The sequence below is a fragment of the Mustela nivalis genome, assembly GCF_964662115.1.
Source record: "Mustela nivalis genome assembly, chromosome: 3".
In the NCBI taxonomy this organism is placed as follows: Eukaryota; Metazoa; Chordata; class Mammalia; order Carnivora; family Mustelidae; genus Mustela; species Mustela nivalis.
In genome coordinates, this window is record NC_139022.1 from 151,368,697 (window position 1) to 151,391,019 (window position 22,323).

Below are 22,323 nucleotides of genomic sequence, written 5' to 3' on the forward strand. Positions count from 1 at the left end.
CAGTGTCATCATTTATAGGTCGACTTTCCCATCCTCCTTTAATATAGCTGGACTCTACCCCTGAAATCTACAACACTGGTCATAGGCAGAATGGAGAATGTTCATACCCTAATCTCTGGAACCCGGGAATATGTTACATTACAGGACAAAAAAGACTTTGTAGATCTAATTAAAGTTATGGACTTCAAAACAGATTATCCTAGATGGCCCTGTCTAATCACAGATGACCTTACAAGCAAAGAAGCAGAACAGATGCAGCTAAAGTCAGAGAGATGTGAAGTGTGAGACGGACTGGAAATACTAGCTGGAGTTTTCAGATGACGACAGTAATGCAAGCACCTTAAGAAGCGGAGATTCCAGGGCGCCTGGGTGGCTCAGTGGGTTAAGCCGCTGCCTTTGGCTCAGGTCATGATCTCGGGGTCCTGGGATCGGGCCCCGCATCGGGCTCTCTGCTCGGCGGGGAGCCTGCTTCCCTCTCTCTCTCTGCCTGCCTCTCTGCCTACTTATGATCTCTCTATCAGATAAATAAATAAAATCTAAAAAAAAAAAAAAAAAAAAGCGGAGATTCCCACCTGACAGCAATTAAGGAAACAGAGGCCTCATCCCTAAAACCACAAGAAATTAAATTCTGACAACAATGTGAATGGGCTTGGAAGCAATATTATATTATTATATTTGTTTTCATTGCCTTTTTAAAAAAAAATAATGTTATTAAAATAATAATGTTAGTAAGATTTTGGTAAAAATGTCATTCTTACATAAAACTGACTTTGGTATAAAATGAAACAATCTTTCTGAAGGGCATTATGACAAAATGTATCAATTAATTTTAAAGATTTTATTTATTTATCTGACAGATAGAGATCACAAGTAGGCGAGAGGCAGACAGAGAGAGAGGAGGAAGCTGGCTCCCTGCTGAGCAGAGAGCCCAATGCAGGGCTGGATCCCAGGACCCTGGGATCATGACCTGAGCCAAAGGCAGATGCTTTAACCCACTGAGGCACCCAGGTGCCCTGTATCAATTAATTTTAAAAGATATATACCCAGGAGCACCTAGGTGGCTTAGTCAGTTAAGCATAGGACTCTTGATCTCAGTGTCATGAGTTCAAGCCCCAGGTTGGGTTCCACACTGGCTGGGAAGCCTGCTTAAAAAATAAATTTAAAAAATAAATAAATAAATTTTAAAAAATTAAAAAATTAAAAAAGATATATATCCAATGTTTTTGGTTACTTTTTAATATATTTTTATTATAGTCCCTTCTTTAGAAATTTATCCTATGGAAATTCTTTTTTATAAAAAGAAAGTTTTATTCATAAAGATATTCTTTTTAGTATTAGTAATAGAAGTTAGAATTAGAAACTATGTAGGCCAAAATTATGACACTTCTATTAAATGTACTATCCAGCCATTAAAAATGTTTTGGAAGAGCACATTATAATATGGAAAATCCTCAAAGTATTAAGAATTAAAATACATAATTAAGAATAACATAAAATTGTACATACATATGATCTTAACTTTCTTGATAAATATACAACAGGGAAGAATAGAAAAATAACTTCTAAGATTTGATTTCTAGATCATGCAATTAAGGATTTTACTTCTTCCTTATTTGTTTTTCAGATTTTCTATTAATATGTGTTACTTTTGAAATTAGGGAGGAAACTATTTTAAAGAACTGAAACAAAATTAAATAGTATAGGGACACTTGGGTGGCTCAGTCGGTTAAGCATCTGCCTTCACCTCAGTTCATAATCCCATGGTCCCAGGATGGAGCCTGGCCTCGGGTTCCTTATTCTGCAGGGAGCCTGCTTCTTCCTCTGCCTGCCACTCCCCCTGCTTGTGTGCTTGCTCACTCTCTCTTTCTCTCTCTGGCAAATAAATAAAATCATTTTTAAAGACCGACAGAACGAAATACTATAGTAATACATAACTATATAGTATATTTGCAAACCCGACCAGCTACGGGTAAAAATGTGGCAGAAGACATTACCATATTAAATGGGCATATGAACACCAACAAGAGACCTGGAAATAACAGCCTGATATTTGTTCCATCCAGGACCCAAGAGAAATGGGAAGAAGATTTACATTTGTTTCTTACAAGCAGGATGTTTTCAACAGATGACTACATCTCTATTTGAAATGTTCTTCTTTATCTCACAGCAAGACTCTACAGAGAGACTGAAGTGACAATTCCAGGGAAGAAAGGCTTTAATCTAAAAGGATTTAGTAACTCATAATTATCACTCAATGCACCACTTGTTGCCAGAAAGGCCATCTCACTGCAGACCACAGTCAATGGTTAGCTCTCAGCCTCAGGACACAAAAAGACAACTCCCTCCACGAACCAACACCTCCACAGCATAGGTCACAAAGCTATCTTTCCCACAAGCCTTCCCATACGCGTCACCTTAGCGGGTCCCAACAGTCAAGCAAGAATTAGCGGATGGGAAAGAGACTACGGAGAAATGGCAAGGCATACACTAGAGCGCAAGTAACCAGGGCTTGGTGCAGCGGAGCGTGCGGACCAGAGGTGCCAGCTGGGTCTCCTCTCTCAACCTGCCGGTCTTAAAAGCCCTGCAAAAGGAGACGGGGCTAAGCGTTAAGACGGTCACTCACCGAACCCCGTGAAGCCCATGGTGACCGCCAGCTGCGGATCCGGTCCGGACGCGTCTGAGCCTGTCACTGGGGCAAGAGGAGGAGAAGACCTCGTTAGTGCGGCGACCCCGGCGACCCCTAGCCCTCCCCGCCCTGCCTGGCATCGCCCCCACATACCTTCGCTGGGCCCCGGGCGCTCCATGGCAAGCCGCCGGCCGCAGATCTAGCCACAGCCACAGCCCAAACACCTGCGGAAGACTCGAGGCAAAACCAACAGGAAGTATCGCCTTGGAGAGACGCCGCGGCGAAGGCCAAGAGCGTCGCCTTCCGCGAGGGGATGGCGGTCCCCGGAGCTGCGCCGCCCTACCGGGTTGGCGGGGCATAAGCGCCGCGGAGATCACCTACTTACTCCACCCACTGGCTGGAAACATTACGTAGTTTGTGTCAGCACCCTTTCTTTTTCTCTTTCTACCTCCCTCCCTCCGTCCCTCCCTCCCTTCTTTTTTTCCCTACATTTTGTGCAGTAATTATATATGATTGGTATAATAAGCATTTAGAAAAAGAAAGAGTATACAGGTCCTACAAGCAACAAGTAAATCCCGTGGATACCCACCCTTAGGCAGTATTTCTCAGTCTCCGTTGCGTATTAGTATCCCCTGGGGAGGTGTTTTGTTTTGTCTTCCCTTGATTGATTTGTTTTGTATTGAAGTACAGTTGACACAATGCTACATTAGTTTCAGACATTCAACATAGTGATTCAACAAGTCTATATATTATGCCCATGAGGGGAGCTACTATTTATCACTATACCACACTATTACAATACCCTTGACTGGATCCCCTATCCTGTACCTTTTATACCCATGACCAATTCATTCCAGGACTGGAAGGAAGCCTATGTCTTCCCTCTCCCTTTCCCCTATGTTGCCCATCCTCCTCCCTCTGGCAACCATCAGTTTGTTCTCTGTATTTATGGGTCTGTTTCTTCCTTTTGAGTGTGTGTGTGTATGTTTCTTAGACTCTACATATCAGTAAAATTATATGATCTTTGTCTTTGTCTGACTTATTTCACTTTGCAGAAGCCTCCCTGGGTCCATCCACGTTGTTGCAGATGTCAAGATCTCATACATTTTTGTGAACACCCTTTATTTTTAAGATGCATTTACTGCCAAGGTGACACAGTCCTCACAGAATTCTGAAGAAAAACCAAAAAACTCCCTCTTAGCATTTTGTCCTTTTCTATGAGGAAATGCTCACAGTTATCCACCCTTTGAGTATATTTTAAGGAAAAAAAATAGTATTTACTACATGACTAAAAAGTACACAGAAGCCTGTGTAGCTAAGATTGGCAAAAATGCGCTAAGGGCATTTGGCTTATTTGGTTAAGTGCCTGAATCTTGATCTCAGCTCAGGTCTTGATCTCAGGATCATGAGTTCAAGCCCTGGGTTGGGCTCCATGCTGGGAGTGGAGCCTACTTTAAAAAAAAAAAAAAAATTCTCTAGGGGCGCCTGGGTGACTCGGTTAAGTGTCTGCCTTCAGCTCAGGTCATGATCTCAGGGTCCTGGGATGGAGTCCTGGATGGGGCCCCCTTGCCCAGCAGGCAGTCGGCTTCTCCCTCTCCTTCTGCCTCTGCCCCTACCCCTGCTTGTGCACAGTCTCTCTCAAATAAATAAAATCTTTTAAAAAATAGATAAATACAATAAATGCTCTAAATCTTGTATTCTTAGCCCAAGCCTCCCTCTGGCTATCAGTCATGATTGCTTATAGAGTTTCCCAGTCCACAGCAAGGGTTTCCAAAGCACTTTATTAACATATTTATTATATCTTTACTTCATATTTGATTCTAATTTCTTTACAACACAACTCCTTACCTGTGCTACAAACTAATGGTGTATTAATCTTTATATTTCTAAATTCTAGCAAAGCCATATATAGTCCTAATAAATGTTGCTGAATAAAAGTATTTTCATAGAGTTACTCATTAGACTACTACACCTTAGTGTCCAATCTCAAATTATGCTTTAGCTACGCACCCTAAATGATAACTATCACGTCTACTATCACTTCCATTGTTCTTAAAATGCAAATGATTCACATGGCCCCCAAAGCCTTTCCAACCTCATCATGTTCTATTTTCCACTACACCAGTCTTCTTTCAGCTCAATAAGCAGCCTCAGAGAATATCATGTCTGGAAAACTCTGACTCTTCACCAGTCTCCATGCCCTTTATTGAATCCTACTCAACCTTCAGAACTCACTTGATTTTTTTTTTTGAAGACTTTATTTTTTTGACAGAGAAAGAGACGAGAGAGAGAACACAAGCAAGGCGAATGGGAGAGGGAGAAGCAGGCTTCCAGCTGAGCAGGGAGCCTGATGTAGGGCTCAATCCTAGGACCCTGGGATCATGACTTCAGCCGAAGTCAGATGCTTAAGGACTGAGCCACACAGGTGCCCCTAATGAGGATACTTTTAAAAAACCCTAAATACCTAGTAAGGCTAGTCTACTTAAATAGGGAGCTACTTGAGCAGTGGTTCTCAAAGTGTATTCTGTGGATTCCTGTAAAGGGGTGCATGAGATCAAAATTATTTTCATAATGGGGCACCTGGGTGGCTCAGTGGGTTAAGCCTCTGCTCAGGTCATGGCCTCAGGGTCCTGGGATCGAGCCTGCTTCCCCCTTTCCCTCTGCCTGCCTCTCTACCTACTTGTGATCTCTCTCTCTCTCTCTGCCAAATAAAATCTTTTAAAAAATTATTTTCATAATAATACTAAGACATTTGCTTTTTTCATGCTATTGCCATTTGCACTTACAATGCAGAAGCAATAGTGGGTAAAACTGCCTCAGCATAAATTAAGGCAGTTACAAGCAAATTGTTGTAGTAGTTCTTGTATTCCTGTTACATTCCCACTTTAAACACAAATGAATGAAATGAGTTTGTCACTTCAAGGAAAATAACTCACTATACTTGCTACTAACAGAAATTTGAGCTTTTAAGATAAAATTAGACTCCTGAGAAACTTACCAAGATTGTATCAAGGTTGTATCAACAACCATAAGCCTGACAACTTCTTAATATTTGAAAATTTTGTTAAAGATTTTTCTTTTTTTTCTATTAGTTAAAGAAATATGTCAACATTTGGAAGTTCTGTATAACTTAGAGAACCAATATTTCCCAAATGACCAACACATAAAGTTACAGAATCATGCATGGATAGAAGGTCCAAAATATTAGACAAATGGTTTTTAATTTAACAATTTCAAAAAAATTCACTGATGGTTTCAAATTCCACATCATAACTAACTTTTAAGAAGCTATACTACTTGGGGTAGCGTGCATGGGTGGCTCAGCAAGTTAAGCGGCTGCCTTTGGCTCAGGTCATGATTCCAGGTTCCTGGGATTGAGCTCCACATCAGGCTCCCTGTTCAACGAGGAGCCTGCTTCCCCATCTCCCTTTCCCCCCCAACTCGTGAGCTCTCATTCTCTCTCAAATAAGTAAGTTTTTTAATTTTTTAAAAAGAAAAACTATACTATTTGGGATGCCTGGATGGCTTAGTTGGCCAACTGAGTGGCCAACTCTTAGTTTCAATTCAGGTCTTGATCATGAGTTCAACCTCTGTGTTGGGCTCTACTCTGGGAGTAGAGCCCACTTAAAAAACAAAACAAAACAAAACTATACCGCTTGTCAAGTTTTGGTAATCTATCAGAGAATAACATTCACAACTATCTAAAAAGGTCATTAAAATACTTCTCCCTTTCCCATCACAAAACTGTGAGAGGCCCACTTTTCTTCGTATATTTCAAGTAAACAGATCACAACATACCACAAATGCAGATATGAAAATCTAGCTATCTTACCTGTCTTATTAAGCCAGACATTTGATTTGGAAAAATGAAAAATAATTCATTCTTCTAATATCTACTTTTAGAAACTATAGTGGTTTTCCATAAAATTTGTGTCATTTAATTAAAATAAATTTTTAAATTAAATTTAAAATGGATTATATTAAATTAAAATGGATTAGGCTTATTCTTTTATTTTTTAAAAGATTTTACTTACTTAAACGACACAGAAAAAGACAAAGCACAAGCAGGGGAAGCAGCAGGCTGAGGGAGAAGCAGGCTCCCTGCTGATCAAGGAGCAGGGAGTCCAACATGGGATTTGATCCCAGGACCCTAGGATCATGACCTGAGCTAAAGGAGTCGCTTAACTACAGAGTCACACAGGTGCCGCAAGGCTTATTGTTTTAAATGACTTTTTAAATTTCTTGTTTTTAGGAGATATTAGCAATTATTAACAAATACAACCCACACAAAACAAAAACTCTTTGTAATCCTTAATAAAAGTCTCAAGAGTTTCTAAGAAAAAAGTTTTAAAATCACTGGTTAGGGAAGACTTCACACTTCTCCTGTAAAGGGCTAGATGGTAAGTATTTTAGGCTTTGGGGCCCTGTGGTCTGTGTAACAATTACTCAACTCAACAGCTGTAGCTCGAAAGCAACCGTAGGCAATATACAAATGAACAGAAGTCCTTGGACTTGGGCCCCTGGGAATATTATTGGAGTGCAAGAACATTAGACCACTATTGCCAGATCATCCAATTTGTGGAATTAAAAAGTCTCAGTCATATGTTTTATCTTAAGTTAAAACAAACAAACCCTGCTCCAAACCATCAGTTTTCACTCTGTGTTGTCCCAAATAAAAGAAAGTTGATGGCTGGAGAACCATCTGCCGATTTATTCACCAATAATACAAATCTAATTTTTCCTGATATATTTACTATGAAGTTTTAAGTTATACCTATAGATCTGTAACATCTCAGAAATTTAATATTCAGAAATTCAGTCAACCCCTCATTTGAGGAAGCAAAATATAATTCAAGTAGCAAAGACCATAGTTTAGCAAAGACTATAGTTTTTTATCCTGGGCATGGGGCACAAGAGCACCTGGCTCAAGGGGTCCCAAACACACAAGGTTCAGCACTCACCACTGAAAAATCAAAAAGCAGAGAAACAAGTGGTGATGAAGCAAGAAAGGAATTCATTTGAGTGAGGCCAACACTGCGAAGACAGCAGACTAGTGTTTCAAAGACTGTTTTCAAACTGCTGAAAATACTCCTAGGTTTATATAAGGAAAATGGGGGACAAAGTTCCATAAATTTCAGTAAGTGGGCAGTAGAAGTCAGATCCATCATTATCTTGGGGGTCAACTACAGGCAGGTTTTGCTGGCTCAGGGCAGTCCTAATTGTTTGAGGGGGTACTTTCGGTTCCCATCACAGGATGCTTTGCCAGCAGGATCTTTGGCCTGAGTTAAAAGACAAGCTGGAAAGAAAAACCTAATCAATTAGAAAGTTTGAGATCAAAATGGAGGTAGCCCTAGTCCTCTTTCAGTTTAGCTTGTTAATAAGGGGTAATTCAGTTACTGATTAGCTGAACTATTAAGAATGTAAGCAGATGAAGCTTAAGTGTGGTTCTAAATGAACGCTAAATAAGGACAAATCTAGTATTTCTAAATGAGGAATGCACTTTGAAAGAGTGCTTTGATTTGTCTTCTATGTGAAATGAAGCCTATCTTACTTCTTCTTGCTCATCTTATCCTCTTACTGCAATTAATACATACCCCATAAAAATTAAGGTGAGACACTTTATTGCTTTATTTGTGTGTCCCTGCATGAAGCAACTTGAGGACAGGAATGGGTCATTTGATATTCCCAGCACCAGGCACAGCGCCTGGCACAAATTATAAATTCAATGTCTGTAGGACTTGGTGATGTATTGGGTGATCTCCTTTACAGGGGTCCCTCTATTTTGTGCTGGGAATCCACCAATGAATTAGAACACTCTTCTTCCGCTCTGTAATGAGAAACAAAGGAAGGCATCATCCTCCTGCATGCAACGAATGACTCAGTAAACACACAATTCTTCATAGGAACAGTAGCCATACACAAATAGAAAAGCCTGAATATTTTTGAATTAGGTTCCACCTTGCGGTGGAACTCACCAGCCAGATACCCAGAATCACATGCTCTACTGACTGACCCGGCCAGTAAATTCTGATGAATTTACAGTGAAGCCCATAACAAATGTAGTGAAATTTTGGTTCACACGTAAACTCTTTCTGGCAAACTACCGACTCCTATCCACTCTTGAAAAGAAGTTGTGTGGAATGGAAAGATTAAGTAGTTGCAGTTGGGAGAGTCTAACCTGCAAAGCTCGAGACACCAAGATCCAGCGCTCGCGAAACCCACCAGAACCGGAGCAGCCTGCGCTGCCTGGCTCCACCCAGCTGCCACTTCCCCGACCCCTGCTCCCTTCCACCTCCCCCACCCCCCACCCCGACCCTCTCCTTCCCGGGTCCTTCCCCCTTTCTTTTTTCCATTCCCTAGATAACCTCCACGGATTTTCTACTCCCCCACCCTCAAGCTCCCAGCCCAAGTCCTGGAAAGCGCCGCGGCTCAGTGGCTCCGCCCCCTAACGTCCAGCACCTCTTCCACAACTTCCTCTCCTCGGCTTCAAAACGCAGCCTTCAAATTCCCCTCCAGATGGACCGGAAGTGCGTCATGCACAAGCGCCGAGGCGCTCGTTTGGCGCGCGCGCTCTAAGCTGTGGGCCTGAGCCGGGGTGTTGGATTTTATGTCTTTTCTTGTTGGTCTTTTACTTTTTCCAGACGCTGGTGTCTCCGAGTCGCGACATGCCGTCTTCTTTACTGGGCTCGGCGATGCCGGCCTCCACGTCGGCCTCAGCCTTGCAGGAAGCTCTGGAAAATGCAGGGCGGCTCATCGACCGTCAGTTGCAAGAAGACCGCATGTACCCGGACCTTTCCGAGCTTCTCATGGTGTCTGCCCCAAGTGAGTGATCAGTGCCCATTTGGTGACTGCTTTCTCAGCCGAAAGGACTCTCGCCTGACTTCCTAACTAGGCCTTATCCCCAGGTTGGGCCCAGCGAAAACATTTTGAGATTGAGCTGTTTGCTACATTTCTAAGAGCGAAAAAGAGTCTCTTTTTCGTTTATTTTCCTGTCCTCACTTCATTGCCGATAATTGAAAGGGGAGGAGTGACGAGCAACCCATTTGAAGCAAAGACCCCAAACTTAACGAGCTGCTCACTGCCACCAAGTGTTCATCGCTAAGGCCAGTTGAGTAGGATCGCCTGATCCAAGTCTCATTCTTGTTGATTCCTCATTAACTTTAGACTAAAACAGAAGAGCAAACGAAATTTGGAAATTTACCATCTTCTCTCAAAGATAGCCTTTATTATGTGTAGAGTTAGTGTAATACGAAGTCCTGTAATACAGTCCTGTAATACGAAGAACTGGAATTCTCTGTATAGAGTCCCGTATTTATTAAAGAAATAAATATTTGTTATTTCATTATCTGTGAAATAAAGGAAGAGAGCAGGGATATTAGCTGTGATGATGGACAGGGAAGGTAAGGCACTGTATGGGCCAACAAAAGAGAGGTGAGGGGAAAAGTACTTTGTATCATGGTTTTAAATTAATGACCAGGTTCCTCAAGGCATGGAGTTACATAAGTTGTTTAAGAAAAAAAAAGTGGCCCCTTTTTGAGACCTATATTGGAGAAAAGAAGCTTAATACAGAGACAAGGTTTTCGGTAAACAATAACCGAGATAAAGTAATAAGGATAATCTGTGCAATGTTAACCTAAAAGACACTTCTGGCGATTTATAAAAATTGAGTAGACTTGTAGTCAGAGAAAGATAGAAGTGAAACACATGTAGTATTTGTTTCTGGCAGTTGCGCACCAATGTTTATAAGAACTGAGTGGCCTATTAGCAACTCTCATCTTGAACAGCATTACTCCCTTTGACCTCCTTAGATTTGAAAAGCAAGATGTAAAAACAGTCCATACATTCTTGTCCTCTTATCTGATTCAAATAGATTCTATCCACCTTGACACCAACCTCTTCAACCTAATCTCCTCCCTTTCTTCCATCCAATTCTCAAACTCTTTGTTCCAGTCACACAGAATTGAACATGTTTTTCATAAAAAGCTCCCTTTCAGGATTCCATTTTATATCATCATTTACTTCATCACTTATGGAATGTTCTTTTTTCTTTGCTTGGCATTCTTCCAGACTCCCTTGACTATCACTTCTTTGTGAGGGCTTTCTTAACCATTCACACTTTCACCAGAGTTATTAATTCCATCCTTTGTGTTTCCATTGTCATTTAACTTGCGCAATATCCTATTAAAATTATGTTTTAAGATTAAATAGGATGTTTGGGATTTGCTTCAAAAAATCCAGTAGGGAAGTCGTAGCTAAGACTATAAATGAAACATGATCAGTCATGTATTGGTAATTGTTGAAACTGGGTAATCAAATCAGTACATAGGAATTGATTGCATTTTCCTCCCTAGTTGTATATTTTAAATTTCCACGATACTTTTAGAATTTCTCTTATATATCCGTTTCCCCAGGATCTTTGTACTTAAAGAGAGCCTGGAAAGGTGCCTGGGATAAACATAAGTTATCAGTCAGATCTAAAGAACACCTCCCTGTTCAAGACATAGAAAGGACAGGCTGAATAGAGTTGCCCACTTCTGCTCTTAGTTGACTCTGTCTGAGAGCAAGTTGCCCAATGTGAACATTTTATAGAGCAGTCTGTGTTTTCCCCCAATAAAATATTGCATATGTGGTATTATTTGTATTTCTTACTGGTCTTGGGGGGTGGTCTAACAGAAAAATGCATAGATTGTTTTAATCTATTAATATTTAAGTGGGAAATGAAATAGCTCTTTTCCCCCAATCAATATTTTGTTCACAGTTGTTTTATATGACAATCACAAAGTGGTTTTATATTGTCCCATTTCAAATTAGTAAAATAATAGGAAAAAAACCTAAATTATTGAACTAAGTATTTCCTTTCTTTTTTTTTTTTAAAGATTCCATTCATTTATTTGACAGACAGAGATCACAAGTAGGCAGAGAGGCAAACAGAGAGAGAGAGAGGAAGAAGCAGGCTCCCTGCCCAGCAGAGAGCCCGATGTGGGGCTTGATCCCAGGATCCTGGGATCATGACCTGAGCAAAAAGCAAAGGCTTTAGCCCACAGAGCCACCCAGGCGCCCCAAGTATTTCCTTTCTTATGGAATCTTTGTGAAAGATAATCTTCTGTTTAAGGCTGAAACTTGTAATTGCCCCATGTTAACACTGGATTTTCCCAGGCCTTGTTTGTGTTGAGTCAGAACTATTTTCTCTTTTTACCTTTACAACCACCAGATGTACAGTTTTATTTTGTAGCTTGCAGTGCTTCAGTATGCCTAGTTGGTGCCCAAAACATTATTATTTTAATAAATGCTTTGTTTTATTACTTGCAGATAATCCCACTGTTTCTGGCATGTCAGATATGGATTATCCTCTACAAGGACCTGGTTTGCTGTCAGTACCCAACCTTCCAGAGATCAGTTCCATCCGAAGAGTTCCTCTCCCACCTGAACTTGTTGAACAGTTTGGACGTATCCTGTTACCTTGTTTTTAATTCCTTAAAATTTTTTAAAATTGCTATTCTTATTATTATTCTTGCTTTGTATTTAATTGGTGTGTGTATATCAGTTCATTTAAGAGCTTTATTTAAAAAACATTTTAGGGCGCCTGGGTGGCTCAGTGGGTGAAGCCGCTGCCTTTGGCTCAGGTCATGATCTCAGGGTCCTGGGATCGAGTCCCGCATTGAGCTCTTTGCTCAGCAGGGAGCCTGCTTCCTTCTCTCTCTCTCTCTGCCTGCCTCTCTGCCTACTTATGATCTCTCTCTGTCAAATAAATAAATAAAATCTTAAAATATATATATATATATATTTTTAAATTAATGTGGGTAGTTTGCCATGTGCCTGGAAAATTTCATATAACATTGAATGTTGAATATTGAATCACATTTTAATTTTTCTGGGACACGGAAGAGAGTAAATTGTTTACAAGGAGTTCTGCATTTTTTTAAATGATATTCTTGCAAAGTAGTACTTTCCAGTTAAATGCTATAGAAGGAAGCTTTTACCACTACATTTTAGCTGGAAGACCTATGATTTTTATTTTTTCTCGTATTTTAATTTTAAAACTGAGATGTTCTAAAATTGTTTAAAACAATCTGCCAGGTACTTCTTTTTGCCCCTCCCCAAAAATTTTTGGTGTGGTTTTGCACTTACTGCTCTCTTAGAATTAAAGTTTATAAATGATTGCATTTCTAAGGATCACAATAAGAATGGAACACTAATGGCATCTTCGTAGACTGAGTTGCTAGAGGAGTTTTCTTATCCTCTAGAAAGAAAGATTTTATCTAATTTTTTTAAGTGTGGCATACCCTATAAAGGCGTTAGATTTATAGTTATTTCCTAGGAAGCTTTTTTATCAATCTATAGCCCTCATAATATAGATATTAAGATGCTGTATTAATATTTAATGAGACTTAAAAGTATATTAATCTATTTAAAGTGAAAGCATTACAAATTTCATTATAATCTGACTCAAAAATAAAGGAAATGGAAATTTAAGGAAATACTTGTAAGTAGAAAAACTATTAGAATTTATTTATTTATTTATTCATTTATTTTTAAGATTTTATTTATTTATTTGACAGAGAGAAATCACAAGTAGTCGGAGAGGCAGGCAGAGAGAGAGAGAGAGAGAGAGAAGCAGGCTCCCTGGTGGGCAGAGAGCCCGATGCGGGACTCGATCCCAGGACCCTGAGATCATGACCTGAGCCGAAGGCAGCGGCCTAACCCACTGAGCCACCCAGGCGCCCTAGAATTTAATATTTTCCCTAAAATTTTCAGTGTTTCTCTGAGACTTGATGAAATAGTGTTATTAAATATAAAACATACCTTATTTCATATTCTACTCTTATTTAGTTTCTTAATATTCTTTAACCTTTTTTTTTTGTTTTGTTTTAGATTTTATTTATTTATTTGACAGAGAGAGAGATCACAAGTAGGCAGAGAGGCAGACAGAGGGAGGGGGGGAAGCAGGCTCCCTGCTGAGCAGAAGCCCAATGCGGGGTTCGATCCCAAGACCCTGACACCATGACTTAAGCTGAAGGCAGAGGCTTAGCCCACTGAGCCACCCAGGTGCCCCTATATTCTTTAATCTTCTGATAATACGGGGCGCCTGGGTGGCTCAGTGGGTTAAGCCGCTGCCTTTGGCTCAGGTCATGATCTCGGGGTCCTGGGATGGAGTCCTGCATCGGGCTCTTTGCTCGGCAGGGAGCCTGCTTCCCTCTTCTCTCTGCCTGCCTCTCTGTCTACTGTGATCTCTCTCTGTCAAATAAATAAATAAAATCTTTAAAAAAAAAAAATCTTCTGATAATACTATTTCTGCAAGAAACATTAGAAAATTATTTCATAATTGTTTCCTTGTCTTATAATTACATAATATAATTCAGTTGTATTATTTATAAGAGGCTTGCAGATTGTCAAGCTATGACTTTAGCATACCATGTGCTTTTTTTTTTTTTTTTTTTTTTTTTAATCATTCTTCCTCTTACACAATTGGAGAAACTAGTCCAGTAAATTTTTCATGGTGTTATGGTCAAAATTTGGTTTCATGGTCAAAATTTAATGGTGTTATTCGCAATCAGTAAGTCAGTAATGGTAAAAACATTTCACTTGTCCTTTAGAATACATTTTAAGTGGTCAGATAGCATTATTTAGAAATTATAAATTACAGGTTTATTTCTGTCATGGCTGTGTTTTTCGTTAAACTCATTAGAAATTAAGATATTTTGGGGCACCTGGGTGGCTCAGTGGGTTAAAGCCTCTGCCTTGCCTTCGGCTCAGGTCATGATCCCAGGGTCCTGGGATCGAGCCCCGCATCGGGCTCTCTGCTCCGCAGAGAGCCTGCTTCCTCCCCTCTCTCTCTGCCTGCCTCTCTGCCTGCTTGTGATCTCTGTCTGTCAAATAAATAAATAAAATCTTTAAAAAAAAAAAAAAAGAAATTAAGATATTTTATTTTCTCTTTGTATTAAAGAGTGTTTAGGTCATGACTTTTTAATCATAAATTTTAAATCAAAATCTAAGCAAATTTTTTTTTTAAGATTTTATTTATTTATCAGAGAGAGAGGGAGAGAGAGCGAGCACAGGCAGACAGAATGGCAAGCAGAGGCTGAGGGAGAAGCAGGCTCCCTGCTGAGCAAGGAGCTGGATGTGGGACTCGATCCCAAGACGCTGGGATCATGACCTGAGCTGAAGACAGCTGCTTAACCAACTGAGCCACCCAGGCGTCCCTAAGCAAATTTAAGAAAGAGAAGATTGCAGTCATTTGCCTTACATCCACACGACTTCAGATATGCAGTGTAACTGCATGATGGGCGTGTTTCCTCCTATCAGCAGAGCTTGGCTCACAATCGACAGTGACATATTCATGTGGAACTATGAAGATGGGTATGTATTTAATGCTGGTTTGCTGTAGCATGATTAGAATTTAGATAATCTTAACTGCAGCTATTGTTCTACCCATCAGAAGCTGCCTGGTTTCTCTTTCATTCATGTAACATCTGGATAAGTGCTTCTCTGTATGCATAACAATCACCTGGGTAGAGGGTTAAAATGTGGGTTCTGTTTCAGTAGTTCTGAGTGAGCCTCAGGAGTCTACATTGTAACAGACTCCCGGTGATGCTGCCAGTCTAAGTACCACTCTGAGTAGCAGGGGGCTAGTTGCCAAGCTCTTACCATCCAATAAGATAGCCTATCAGTAGTGTTTAGAGAGATGGTTTGACGTTTGAGGATCTCTATTTTCGATGCATTTCTATGCATTGAAAGTCTCTTAACTTACTGAAGTGACTAACCAATTTTGCTGGTCTGTGAACTTAATCTTTGTGTAATTTGAATGTATGTCGTACTCTGAGTGAAGGTCCAAGACATTCTAGCTAAAATAAAGCTTATTGTTCTGGTAATCTCACCTGGCTTTCTGGAGATAAGTGGGTTAATGAAAGGAGGGCCCATGTAGTTGTTACTCTTTCCTTGGGTGACTAAAACATCTGTTAGGAACCACACATATACACTGTATCATTGAGTTGAAGTGACACTAAATGTGACAACTTGAACTTGTAGCTTAAGTGAAACCATTTTTGTTTACTGATTTTTATTCGATTACAACTTTTCATAGCTAGAGTTATGACTGAATTATTACGTAGTCCTAATAGCAGTAATACACGGTTGTGATTGTTCTTCATATACCCTGAACTTTAGTTTGTTGTATTATTGTAACATGGTCATTTTGATACTAAGGAATAAAACCTCTTCATTTAGGCAAGAGTGTATTTAAGAAAATCAAATGCCAAAATACTATGTAATATATAGGGGCACCTGGGTGGCTCAGTGGGTTAAACCGCTGCCTTCGGCTCGGGTCATGATCTCGGGGTCCTGGGATCGAGTCCCGCATCGGGCTCTCTGCTCAGCAGAGAGCCTGCTTCCTCCTCTCTCTCTCTGCCCACCTCTCTGCCTACTTGTGATCTCTGTCAAATAAATAAATAAAATCTTTAAAAAAAAAAAATACTATGTAATATATAAATGTAAGAGTAATTCCCCTAGAAAGGATTTTCCCTTTAATGAAAATTTGCATATTTCCATTAACATCTAACATATCCATCATAATAAAATACTGAATTAATTGGAAATTTTTCAGTGATTATCTTCAAATATTTGTTCTGCCCCACTCTCTCCCTCTTTGTTTGTTAGATTTGTTAGATTTTTTTGATGTTCTTCAACAGGTTTTGAATGCTCTGTTCTTTTTTTTTTTTTTTTTTAAGATTTTATTTATTTATTTGACAGAGAGATCACAAGTAGACGGAGGGAGAGACAGGCAGAGAGAGAGAGGGAAGCAGGCTCCCTCCTGAGCAGAGAGCCTGATGCGGAACTTGATCCCAGGACCCTGAGATCATGACCTGAGCCGAAGGCAGGTCATGAGCCACGAAGCCACCCAGGCGCCCCTGGATGCTCTATTTTTGTTTCATTCCTTTTTTTTTATTCTTTTTGTTTCAGTTTGGACAATTTCTATTGACCCAACTTCAGGATCATAGATTCCTTTGTTAGCTATGTCAAGTCTACTTCAAAAGTTCTTACGAAATGCTCTTTCTCTGTGCTGTACTTTTTATATCTAACATTTTCACTTGTTATTTCTTGCAATTTTCACCTCTCTGCTGAAATTCCTTATCTGTTAGTTTATATTGTTCACTTTTTCCATTAGCGCCTATACAATATTAATCAGATTTATTTATTTTAACTTTACATCTGTAGTTCAGACATCAGGATCATAGCTGAGTCCATTTCTGTTGATTACTTTGTTTCTTGACAGGCTTTTTTTCCCTGTGCTTTTTGTGTCTCATGTGTTTTTTGAAAGCTAGATATCATGTGTAGGATAGTGGATAATGCAGTAAATAGTATTTATCCTTAGAAATAAGCCTAGCAGGTTAAGCCTTTATAATGGAGAGTTGAGCTGAGTTTGGTTTTGTCATTGCTGTAGTCACCTTTAGTGGACCATAAGTTTCAAATTCCTGTAGAATTATTTGTACTTAGGATACAGGTGGGATGCTGGAGATTTTTTCTCAATGTTTCTCTTCTACTCTCAAACTTATATTCTTTCCCCTAAGAAAAAAACTTATTTTTCTGAAGAGGTCTTGCCCCAGCAGTAGAATGGCTGTTACTTGAGCCTTGCAACCTGGTTGGGGGAAAGTTTGGGATGGGAAGCAGCATTCCTTGGTTTGTGCTTATTAGCCTTAGATACGCCTGTGTGTCTAGATCTTGGAATTTAAACAGTTTGTTTGCTGATTTATTTTTCACTATATTCTGATGTCTTAAAGAACATTTGTTTTTTTTAAGATTTTTTTTTTTTTATTCATTTGACAAGAGAGAGAGATCACAAGCAGGCAGAGAGGAAGGCAGAGAAAGAGGAAGAGAAGCAGGCTCCCCGCTGAGCAGAGAGCCCGATGTGGGGCTCGATCCCAGGACCCCGGGATCATGACCTGAGCGAAGGCAGAGGCTTAACCCACTGAGCCACCCAGGCGCCCCTTAAAGAACATTTTAGATAAAACTTTGTTTTCTTTATATGTGTAACGTGTTTTTCTTTAAATGTTGACAGAGGAGACCTTGCCTATTTTGATGGACTCAGTGAGACCATTCTTGCTGTGGGACTTGTGAAACCAAAACCTGGTAAGAAATAAAAATGTAATGAATATTTTACATATGTATATACATTGAACTGAATAACAGCACATTTTAATATAGTTGAAATTTTGAAGTTTGGTCTGAATTCTAATTAGAAATATGTATAGTGATTAGGAATATTTAACAGTTTATTCACATAATAGTAGAGGTGAGTTTGTCTTTAAATTGTTATACTGGAACACCTGGCTGGCTCAGTTGGTAAAGCATGTGACTCTGGATATCAGGATCATGAGTTCAAGCCCCATCTTATGTATAGAGGTTACATTAAAAAAATTATTTTTAATAAATAAAATTGTTAAATTATAATTTTTGAATTTTGTTTTGCTTATTTTTTATTACTCTCATTGAATTACTTAAATTTTTTGCATTATACATTTTTTAAAAAATATTTTATTTATTTATTTGACAGACAGAGATTACAAGTAGGCAGAGAGAGAAGCAGGCAGAGAGATAGGAGGAAGCACGCTCCCTGCTGAGCTTGATCCCAGGACCCTGGGATCATGACCTGAGCCGAAGGCAGAGGCTTTAGCCCACTGAGCCACCCAGGCGCCCCCGCATTATACATTTTTATCAGTCACTGAATTTAATGTAAAAGCCATTTTTATCTCTGTGTTTTTTTAGTCTTGATAGCCAATAGAAATGAAAAGAGTTCAGAATAAGTCTTAAAGAAGTGGCAAGCTTTGTTTAAGAGTCAACTTCATTGTGCGAGATTTTTTTATCAGAGCTAATGATAGTAATAGATTGATTTAAATTTACTATACATTTTTTTTTTTGATGTATGAGAAATCTTCCTACAATGGGAAATAGTACACAAAATTGTTTGTAAGGCCTAAATAAAATCTTTTGAGGTCACAGCTGCTTTGAAATGATATTCACATGGTGCAAACATGCAGTCTTATACACTGTTTACTTGATTACACTGGAAACTTACTTCTTTAACATAGAACCTCAAGGTATTCTTCACCATGAGATATGTATCTCTCTTTTCTAAATTAAAAGTTTTGTTTTTTTTTTTTAAAGATTTTATTTATTTATTTGACAGAGAGAAATCACAAGTAGACGGAGAGGCAGGCAGAGAGAGAGAGGGAAGCAGGCTCCCTGACGAGCAGAGAGCCCGATGCGGGACTCGATCCCAGGACCCTGAGATCATGACCTGAGCCGAAGGCAGCGGCTTAACCCACTGAGCCACCCAGGCACCCCTCTACATTAAAAGTTTAAAAAAAAAAAATTTATTCACAGGGGCGCCTGGGTGGTGCAGTCCGTTAGGCATCCAACTCTTGGTTTTGGCTCAGGTCATGATCTCAGGGTTATGAGATTGAGCCCTGCATGGGGCTCCACACTCAGTGCAGAGTGCCTAAGACTGTCCCTCTCCCTCTGCTCCTGTCCCCTGCTTGCTCACATGTGCTCATTCTCAAATGTGCTCTCTCTCAAAATAAATAGATCTTTTTTTAAAGAAAAGTTACTGTCTAAAGTTTATTCATAGTAACAATGGACGGCTATCCCTGCTCTGTATTTTAATAAATATAAATTGTCTATCTTAAAAAAAAAAAGTAAAATTTTATTCTATGCAAATATAAACTTCAGTGCAAAATTAAAATTATGATGAGTCTTTGATATGACAACGAAGTTGTGATCTTTGATAATGAAACAATTCTTTCTTCTTTTGGGAGAGAGTGTGCAAGGAGGGGCAGAGGGGCTAAGGGAGAGAGAATCCTAAGCAGGCTCCATACCCAGCAAAGAGTTGGACTCTGGGGCTGGATCTCACTACCGTGAGGTCATGACTTGAGCCAATATCAAGAGTCAGACACTTAACAGAATGAGCCACCTTGATTATAAAACAACTCTGACATTGCTGTCCATAAGCACTGAAAATTCTAACTTGAACATAATGTTAAAGCTAACAAAGTCCATATCTTATTTCGCCTATTCCAGGAAAATATTATTTTTAAAGTCATTATTTTCTAAGTTCACCTCTTTGGCAAGAGTTTGCTTCATTGGCAAGAAGAGTATGAATACATGTTTCAATTTTATGATTGTTTGAATAAAACATAGAGTTCTTCAGTGTTTTCTAGCATTTGCAGGTTTTTGTCTGCAGAGAAATTGACAAGAGTTTATCTCACTTCTCTGAGTTCAGGGAAGCATTTTCCATGTATTGAAAGAGTCACGTGTTGTCTAGCTTCATTTGCATCTTCCAGGGAGGTAACTTAGCTGAATTACGGCTTTGGGACATTATTTATTATAGTGATTATGAGTCATTTGACCTCATCTGTATGACCAACTAGGGCTACCACCAAAGTCAAATCATGTGTAAACTCCTTCCTGGAAGTTATTTTTGGAATGGTCTTTCCTTGTCTAAAACAGTAAACCTCCTACCTCAAGTTCACTCAATTAGTTCCGGAAATTCAGTGGACTTTTCAGTAGAAGATAACTTTATATTTTGATATTACTGAACCAACATCTTTGAAAAGGCATCAATTCATACTGTCATTGAAGTTGCCTTAGAAGTTGAAGGTTCCATTGGGCAAGTTTTTGGTGCCAAAGCATGCCTTTCTAAAATCTTTTAAAAAAATAAAAATAAAAAGCAGTGGGTTATGGTTCTGTTGAATTTTTTTTTTTCATCAAAGCAGCAAAAACAGGGGCGCTTGGGTGGCTCAGTCAGTTAAGCATCTGCCTTCAGTTTAGGTCGTGATCCTAGGATCCTGGAATGGTGTCCCGTGTCGGGCTCCCTGATCAGCAGGGAATCTGTTTCTCCCTCTGCCCGTCCCCATACTTGTGTTCTCTCTCTCTCTTTCATTCTATCTCTCAAATAATAAGATCTTAAAAAAAAAAACCAAAAAAAGGCAAAAACAGATGTGTTACCAAGGGACCCTAAGTGTTCATGTTTGTGCACAAGTATTAAAGTTTTTCAAAACTTTAAAATTTTTTCATTCAGAAGCCCAAACTGGACTGTTCCAAAGACCGAAAAAACTTAACGTTAATTTCTAAAAAGTTCTAATAAAATGTACTTTTTAGATAAGTGAGAGCTGACAGGGGCGCCTGGGTGGCTCAGTCACTAAGTGTCTGCTTTGAGCTCAGGTCATGATCCCGGCTTCCCAGGATCAAGCCCCGCATGGGGCTCTCTGCTCAGCAGGGAGCCTGCTCACTACCACCCCCTACCCCGCTGCCGCCCACACCCACGCTGTGCTCTCTCTCTGCCTACTTGTGATCTCTGTCAAATAAATAAATAAAATATTTTTTTTTAAGGATTTTTATTTATTTTATTTGACAGAGAGAGAGATCACAAGTAGGCAGAGAGGCAGGCAGAGAGAGACAGAGGGGGAAGCAGGCTCCCTGCTGAGCGGAGAGCCCGATGCGGGGCTCGATCCCAGGACACTGAGATCATGACCTGAGCTGAAGGCAGCGGCTTAATCCACTGAGCCACCCAGGCGCCCCCAAAATCTTTTTTTTTTTAAATGTCTTTTATACCCCTTGATGTTCATCTGTAAAAGTAAAAGTTTTTGTCATACTTTCCATGGTGTTTAATACCCTTAAGTAGGCCAAAGGTATACACATGAAGAGATGTCCATAATCATAAGATATATTTTCTTATATTACTGTCAGTAAGACACTGTTTTTGGATAGCATAACATTATTATGAAATGGTATTAAGTAATTATACATAGAATCACATACCAATGCACACTTTTTAATGTTAAAAAAGAGAATAAAGTTAAACGGTACCTTAGCATGTGAATTAATTTTAAAAAATTGTGTACTTGGTAATGTCCCCTCTGAAACTATAAATTATCTGGTTTTGATATATAAATTCACCTGGGAAACTCATTTAGCATGAACTCATTTCTGTTTCCATGAATTTAACTACTCCAGGTACCTGATAAAAGTGGAATTATATTTATCTCTTTGTGACTTTTCACTTAGGATTTTTTTCCTTTTTTTTAAAGATTTTATTTATTTATTTGACAGACAGAGATCACAACTATACAGAGAGGCAGGCGGTTCGGGGGGGAAGCAGTCTCCTCGCTGAGCAGAGAACCTGATTTGGGCCTCGATCCCAGGACCCTGAGATCATGACCTGAGCCGAAACTTTAACCCACTGAGCCACCCAGGCGCCCCACTTATTTTTTTTTTTTTTTTTAAGATTTTGATTATTTTTAGAGGGAGAGAGAGTGCAAGAGTGAAAATGTCGGGGGAAGGGAGAGGGAGTATCTCAGGTAGACTCTGGACTGAGCACTGAGTCCAATGTGGGACTTGACCTTACCACCCTGAGATCATGACCTGAGCCAAAATCAAGAATCCAGGATGCTCAACTGACTGAGCCACTCAGACTCTTCTCACTTACAGTGTTCTTAAGATTCATTCCTGTTGTAGTATTGTCAGAATTTTCTTCTTTTTTGAGACTGGATAATATATCTGTGTGTGTGTGTGTACATACACATATATGTATGTATGTGTGTATACACACACATACACACACCACATTTTGTTTATTCATTCCTCTATTGGTGGATGCTTGAGTTGCTTCCACCTTTGGTGTACTGTGAATTATACTGCTCTGAGTG

General features: G+C 39.5%; 2 protein-coding genes across 3 annotated transcripts in view; one reads left to right on the top strand and one right to left on the bottom strand.

Moving 5' to 3' along the window:
- The window catches only part of WDR70 (WD repeat domain 70), a 297,351-nt gene extending 294,431 nt beyond the window's left edge, over positions 1 to 2,920 (bottom strand). For both annotated transcript variants that reach the window (XM_082724203.1, XM_082724202.1), the window contains exons 1-2: positions 2,780 to 2,920; positions 2,624 to 2,689 (exon numbers count right to left, since the gene is read on the bottom strand). Coding sequence is in view for 1 of the 2 variants with exons in the window: in XM_082724202.1 (XP_082580328.1) it covers positions 2,624 to 2,689; positions 2,780 to 2,804 (91 nt within the window). In the remaining variant the exon portion in view is untranslated. The remainder of the gene's footprint in view (positions 1 to 2,623; positions 2,690 to 2,779) is intronic.
- Positions 2,921 to 9,105: 6,185 nt separating this feature from the next.
- Positions 9,106 to 22,323, top strand: part of NUP155 (nucleoporin 155) — a 66,647-nt gene continuing 53,429 nt past the window's right edge. Inside the window, exons 1-4 of the mRNA XM_082724394.1 lie at positions 9,106 to 9,448; positions 11,936 to 12,073; positions 14,887 to 14,983; positions 17,679 to 17,749. Coding sequence (XP_082580520.1) covers positions 9,292 to 9,448; positions 11,936 to 12,073; positions 14,887 to 14,983; positions 17,679 to 17,749 — 463 coding nt within the window. The 5' untranslated portion in view covers positions 9,106 to 9,291. The remainder of the gene's footprint in view (positions 9,449 to 11,935; positions 12,074 to 14,886; positions 14,984 to 17,678; positions 17,750 to 22,323) is intronic.